This window comes from Nicotiana tabacum, chromosome 6 (genome assembly GCF_000715075.1).
Source record: "Nicotiana tabacum cultivar K326 chromosome 6, ASM71507v2, whole genome shotgun sequence".
In the NCBI taxonomy this organism is placed as follows: Eukaryota; Viridiplantae; Streptophyta; class Magnoliopsida; order Solanales; family Solanaceae; genus Nicotiana; species Nicotiana tabacum.
The window spans coordinates 19,362,994-19,369,748 of record NC_134085.1 but is presented as its reverse complement, the minus strand read 5'-3'; the positions used below and the strand labels follow the sequence as shown (position 1 = coordinate 19,369,748).

Genomic DNA, 6,755 nt, shown 5'->3' with positions numbered 1-6,755 from the left:
GAACTTTACAACATTTATGGAGGTGGCAAATGTACTATTTTAAGGGTACAATGGGAAAAAATTTAATTAACTATATTGGTTTTGTAAATTGACAAGTAATTTGGGATAGATATTTTTAAGGCCAAACCCATAAGCAGCCTCTTTAAGTTGGCCCCGATTTTTATTTTGGCACCTCAACTCAGACCTGTTCTATTTTGACACTCTAACCCCTTATCTCATGTGCCATTTAAACACAAAATACTGACCTATGCTTATGACTCAGGCGCGTGTTCATAACCAGTGCCAACGTATAAAGAGATTTATTATCCACGTAATTCCATCCCAATAAATCTCAACCCGTGCCCGTTAAAAAAATCCGGACCCGATAAAAAATAACATCACCCAATTTCAGTAAATAAACCTTTTCATCTTTTACCTAATTCTCAAAAGTCACCGTTCTTCTGTCACCCGTTAACCAAAATCACAAGCCCTAGGAGATGAAACCATGAATTCTTAGTGTTGCTCCTTTTGTTTGAAGGCTGGATAATTGAAATTTCAGTCTTGGTCCTTTCGAAATTTCATCACGTTCTTACAGTGGATCGATTCTTACAGTGTATCGGTTCTTACAGTGTTGGTCCTTCATGTTCTTGCTTTAAAATACTGGTAAGTGTCCATTTACCTACTTTAATATTACTTTTGTAGTTTATTTTGGGCATTGTTGTTATAATGATGTTTTTGAAATTTTCAGATGGAAATTTAGGGTTTTCATTTGCTGTTTTCGAATCTTCTAACTTTTGTCTTTCTTTTCATTTATTCCTTTTCATTGTAGGTAAAATCGAAGACATGTCAGAATATATTCTTTTTCGTTTTCACCACGGTGGAGTTTTTATCGAAGCTCCTGTCACTAAATACGTTGGTGAAAGTGAGGTAAAAGAGTTTTCTATAGATAAGGACCACTTATCCTTTTTTGAGCTTGAGTATTATACTAGAAGTATGGGGTATATTTCTGTTAGGGGCTTTTATGTATTTAACTCTAGGTCAGAAAAGTTTGTACTAATTGAAAATGATGAACAATTGTATAATATTGGCTGTCATTGTAAAGAGGGAGTATTATACTTATTTGTTTGTCATCTTATTGATTACCCTCATGTGGAGGTGGTCCCAACTACTCTTATCTGTGAGCCACAAGTGGTTGAAAGTCAGTCTAGGGCAACTTTAGATGGTGATTTAGCTGGTATAATTGCAGAAAACTATGCTGAATATTCTGTAGAGGCTGTAGTAAATACAACTATAGAAAACACTCAAGCTGAAAATGGTGAGACTGATTTAGATGCTGCTGGTGAAAATACAGATCTGAATTTATCAGATTTGTTCTCTGGTGACAGTTATTTAGATGATATACCTGAGCAAGATGATAGTGAGTTAGATGAGAAGTTAATAGCAATAAGGAATGAAAGAAGGATGAAGATTTTGGAGAAAGAAAAGCTAAAGAAGAAGAAGAAACTTACTCCAACTGAGGAAGTTGAGCTAGGGGAAGCTGAAGTAGACATAGGTTTTGATGATATTGAAAGGCCAAGTAAGAGAGACAAGTATGCTAGAAAATTGGGGGGGGGGGGATGAGGATTACTATGATAGTAGTGATATAGGAAGTGATGATAGTCACGATGAGCTAAATGTGCTACTATATGTGAAATATTTAATTCTTGGATAGTAGAACCTAACCATAAGTCAATTATATCTATGTTAAAAGAAATAAGGTGCAAAATCATGACTATGCATGTTGATATGAGGAGATTTGCTGAGACATGGATAACAGATATATCCCCAATAGCAAGAATGTCATTAGAAGAAGATAAAGATACCTCTAAGAGGTGTAAAGTTCTTTGGAATGGGGATAATGGATGTGAGATTAGTGATGGTGATATTAAACATGTTGTTGATCTAAGATGGAAGACTTGCACTTATAGAACCTGGATGTTAAGAGGAATTCCTTGTCCTCATGCTATCTGCATTATATCATAAAGAAAAAAATCCAGATGAGTTGGTTGAGCATTGGTACAGGAAGTCCATCTTCATGAAAGCTTACCAATATTCTATACAACCTATGCCCAATATGAAGATGTGGCCAGAATCAGAAAATCCTTAAATTGAGCCACCTAAACCAAAACCAATGCCAGGGAGACCTAAAAGGTGTAGGATAAGAGCAAAGGATGAGCTAAGAAAAAAATTTGGCAAGTTATCAAAGAAAGGAGTAAAGATGACTTGCTCAAAATGTCACCAGTTGGGTCATAACAAATCTGCTTGCAAATATGAGGTAAGACAAATTTATTTTGTGTCCTTTTTAGCATTCTCTAATGCACACTAACTATTGTATATCCTTTTAGCCTACAATGAGAGATACAACTCAAAGAAGTCAGCCAATTGAAAGGAGTCAGCCAACTACTACTGCAACAACCATGCATAGAACTCCATCTTCAATTTGTGAAGACACATCTGCTGTAAGAAGAAGCGGTCTCATAGTCAGTCTACATCAAGAGGAAGAGGCAGAGGTCTAGGCCTAGGAAGGGGATATTTTAGATTTGCTGACACTGCTATTGAAGGAAGGGGTACTAGCAATGTAAGCTCAAACATACAACAAGCACATGAAACTCAACAGGCAGCAAGGTATAAAAGGCCTAGACAGTCAGGTTTTGGCATTTATCAAGACACAATGACTGGAAGAAGCATATTGAATGTAAGCTGGTGCACCTTTCTAAAAGAGGCCTATACCTCTGTTTCTTTCTTTTATATATCAATTGCTAATTTTATTATTTTGCAGCCTGGTGCACCTTCTGAAAGAGTGCATATGGTACATTTAGAGATGCATCTGCAACAAACATTGATATTGGATTTAAGCCTAATGGTCTAAAATGGAAAGGAAAAAGAGCAGTTACAACAACCCAACTTCAAAGGATGAGTGCAAATCGAAGGACTTCAAGTCAACCAAAGGAGTGCAACTAGGAATCCCAGCTTTAGAAGTCTTTTGTTTATGTCGTAGGACTAGTTACGCCAAGGTTGTTGAATCTTTTGTGTAATATTTTTTGGTATTGAATATGTAAGACCCTGTTGGTGTTTTTTGGTATTGGTATTGGATATGTTATTTTTGTATTGGTATTGTTATTTTGGTATTGGTATTTTAGTTTCAGTGATGTTACTTTAGTTTAAGGTTGGAATTCTGTTTCCAGTTGCAATTGTTCTGTTTCTATTCTATTCTGTTATGTTCTGTTCTATTTTAAGATGATGAATTACGCTTCCGTGAAGTTGATTAAAAGTAAAGTCCATTAGCTTATTTCCAGTTGCAAGCAGATATGTTATTCCAGTTGCAAGCAGATTTGATGAATTATGTTTCTGTTATGTTCTGTTCTGTTTTAAGGTTTGGAATCATTCTGCTTCTGTTCTGTTTCTGGTATTTTTCTCATGTTTCAATTGCAATTTTATTGTATATTTCTGCAATTCTGTTGTGCAAAATCTATAGGAATTCTGTTGTGCAAATTTTGTTGGAACTCTACTACAGTTTGCAAAACACAAAAATCAGTACATATACAACGGAACAAAGGAACAAATTTTGTTGGAACAAAATCAGTACATATACAAAAGAACAAATTCTACTTGCTACTGAAATTTAAGCAGTACATATACAAAGGAACAACCATAATCAGTACATATACAAAGGAACAACCATAATCAGTACATATACAAAGGAACAACAATCTTCAACATAAATCCACCCAAAAACATTCCCATAATCAGTACATAAAATCCACCAAAAACTAACATTCATACTACCATCTTCAACAAAATGAAGGAACAACCAAACAATTCCATGCGATGAACACAACTACACACACAAAAATTTACTTCTTCCTTGCCCGAGCCAATTTTGCATCATTTTCTTTGACCCTTTTCAGTAAACCATTAATGGTCCTCTTCCCTTGATCGGAAAAATCTTCGTCATACCATCTAAAGTACTCGCAAGCACCTCAATCCTTCAAAACAAGATAAAACAGATTTTTTTTAACAAATTGAAACCAAGAATTTATGAGATTTAAGTGCAAATAGATGGCCGACTTACTTTGTCAAATTTACACCCATAAAACCATCGACTTGGATTTCTACGGGACAATGAAATTCTCAATTTCGCGTTAAAACCACAAAAACAAATATCCAATCCTTTTTGAGAACTTTCTGCTCTTTCCGACATAGCTACAATAGCTATGGAGTTCAAGCTCAAAATCACAGAAGAAGAAGAAGTACAGAAAGGTTCACTTTTCTATTAATCTCAAATTAAGCTTTAGAAAATTACAGAAAGAAAGCAGCCTTTAGAATATTCATGAAGATGGATCTATGGATAATTAGGCTTTTTTACATTTGATAATGGAGAAAGGGAAGGAAGAAGTGGGGTATAAATGGGGCTCCAACGGTAATTAGTTCCGTTGAAGGGGAGTCTTTCTGTCTCACGCGCGACTTGGGCGACGAAGTTCACTCAATGTGACAGGTCAATATTTTGTGTTTAAATGACACATGAGATAAAAGATTAAATTGTCAAAATGGATCAAGTCTGAGTTGAGGTGTCAAAATAAAAACCGGGGCCAACTTAAAAGGGGTGCTTATGGGTTTGGCCTATTTTTAATAAGGTAGGCAAGTAGTATGGGACCGAGGCAAAATTGATATTCCATTTTTGACTGATGACATATCTTGAAAATTGAGAACTCCGTCACGACTCTACATGTTAGAAACATAAAGATGATTCTAACATTTAATTCAAGCAAAGTTAGAAGCATCTTTATGTTTGTTTTTATTACTCCATCATGACACTTTTAGATTTTCAACTTTTTAATTTTAATCAGATATTTGAATATAAAAATTTTAAATTTTTTAAATTAAAAATTATGTATTTGAAAATTACATAAAAAGTATTATAAATTATATTCCCTCCATTCCAATTTATGTGAACTTATTTGACTGGGCACAGAGTTTAAGAAAAAATATAGACTTTTGGAATTTGTGGTCCTAAACAAGTCAAAAAGAGGTCCAGAGTATTTGTGTGGTTACAAAAGCTTCTCATTAAGAGTGGAATTGTAAGTTTTAGCTAATTGTTACCAAATTTTAAAAAGGGGTCATTCTTTTTGAAACGGACCAAAAGGAAAATAGATTCACATAAACTGAAACAGAATAGTTAAAGAGTTAAAATATTAAAAAAAGCATATAAAAAATAATAATTCATTTTCTCAAAATCTGAATACCTTTACGTCAATGGAAACGAAAGGATACTTACTAGTAGGGGTGTGCATTCGATTTATCGATTCGATTTTGACCTTCATCGATAATTATTTATCGATTTGTACATATGCTTATCGTTATTGTTTCAATAAGGTTTCGATTTTTTCGTTTTCGATTTATCGATTTTTTGTGCTTATCGATTCAGTTATCGATTACACCAATAAGAAAATTTGCGGGATTCCATGGAAAGTATATCGCTATAAACACGGCTAACTAATATGGACAGAAAGAAGCTAAAATAAGACGAACACCGTTTATAACATAAAAATTGTGTCAACAAGCACATGCAACGAAACTAAAGTAAGAGATCAAATGTATGCCACCAACACTCCAACGGTATAAAAAAGAAATACATTATCACGGCTAATTCCGTTTTCCATTAATTTGAACTCCATTCCCTTGAGCTTTAAATATGATTATTTCTTAAATGTGGTAGAGGAATAATAGGGTTAGGGACTAAGGGTAAAGGGAAGGGTATTGTAGAATATAAGGGTTAAAAAAAATTAATTTTTTTTTATCTTTTTAGTATATCTTATCGGTTTATCGATAAACCGATAACTGAAGAGGACAAACCCGAAATTGAAATCGATAAGGAAAAATTCGAAATCGAAATCGATAAATCGATAAATCGATATCGATAAACCGATACAAATAATTGATTCGATTTATCAATAAATCGATTTGAATGTACACCCCTACTTACTAGGTACTACGTATCTTTTCTTTATTCTTATGTTTCCTACTGTACTAACAAAATCACAATCTTTCATCTAAGTATATTATACTAGGATTTTTTTAAGAGGGTTTTGCTTTTAGTTATAGATGAGAGAGTACAGAAAAAATATTACATTTCCAATCAATTTTACACACTATCACCGAGTTTTACTCACTATAATATCAAATAATAAAATTATTTTGTCATATCCAAATAATTGAATTATATGTGTATTTATTAAAAAGATACTCTCTCCATCGCAATTTATTTTAGAGTATTCTTTGACCGAAAATTTTTATATGCTTTTTAAGTATTCTAAATTATTAATTATTGTGACATATGCAATTTTAAGTAGTTTTTACATATATAAATTTTAATTAAAAAATTTAAGAATTTTATTTTTAAATACATTGTCAATATTAAAAAGTTTATATCTCAAAAAATAAAAAATATCATATTAATTGGGACAGAAAAATACGAAACGAGAAAGTCAACATTTGTTATCAAGTTATGACACATCACTTGTTATGCCACATTTTACCACTCTTTAAATTTCACGTCAGCAAATTAAATAAAAAACTTTCACCTTATAAAATTTTTTACCACCATTTGGTCTTGTAGCTGTAGTACTCGATGTTGCGTTAGAGTTTGATTTAACGAAATATCTTTACTTTCATCTAGGTAACTAGGTAAATTGGTTTTGGATATAAAAAACAATTATTCCGATCCAACGAAATTGTCA

General features: G+C 33.0%; 1 protein-coding gene and 1 long non-coding RNA gene across 2 annotated transcripts; one reads left to right on the top strand and one right to left on the bottom strand.

Moving 5' to 3' along the window:
• Positions 1-201: 201 nt before the first annotated feature.
• On the top strand, positions 202-3,126 carry LOC107805013 (uncharacterized). Its single transcript, XM_075254609.1, has 4 exons — positions 202-642; positions 809-2,293; positions 2,364-2,713; positions 2,798-3,126. The coding sequence occupies exon 2, from the start codon at positions 823-825 to the stop codon at positions 1,597-1,599; it is 777 nt and encodes a 258-aa protein (XP_075110710.1). The 5' UTR covers positions 202-642; positions 809-822; the 3' UTR covers positions 1,600-2,293; positions 2,364-2,713; positions 2,798-3,126.
• A 446-nt stretch (positions 3,127-3,572) lies between these two features.
• On the bottom strand, positions 3,573-4,394 carry LOC107805012 (uncharacterized). Its single transcript, XR_001652347.2, has 2 exons — positions 4,091-4,394; positions 3,573-4,004 (listed from the first exon to the last, which is right to left on the bottom strand). It is a non-coding gene; the product is annotated as an uncharacterized LOC107805012 (long non-coding RNA).
• Between the last annotated feature and the right edge of the window lie 2,361 nt (positions 4,395-6,755).

Excerpts from the sequence above, each read along its gene's own strand:
- LOC107805013 (XM_075254609.1), top strand. The coding sequence starts at position 823 with ATGTCAGAATATATTCTTTTTCGTTTTCACCACGGTGGAGTTTTTATC.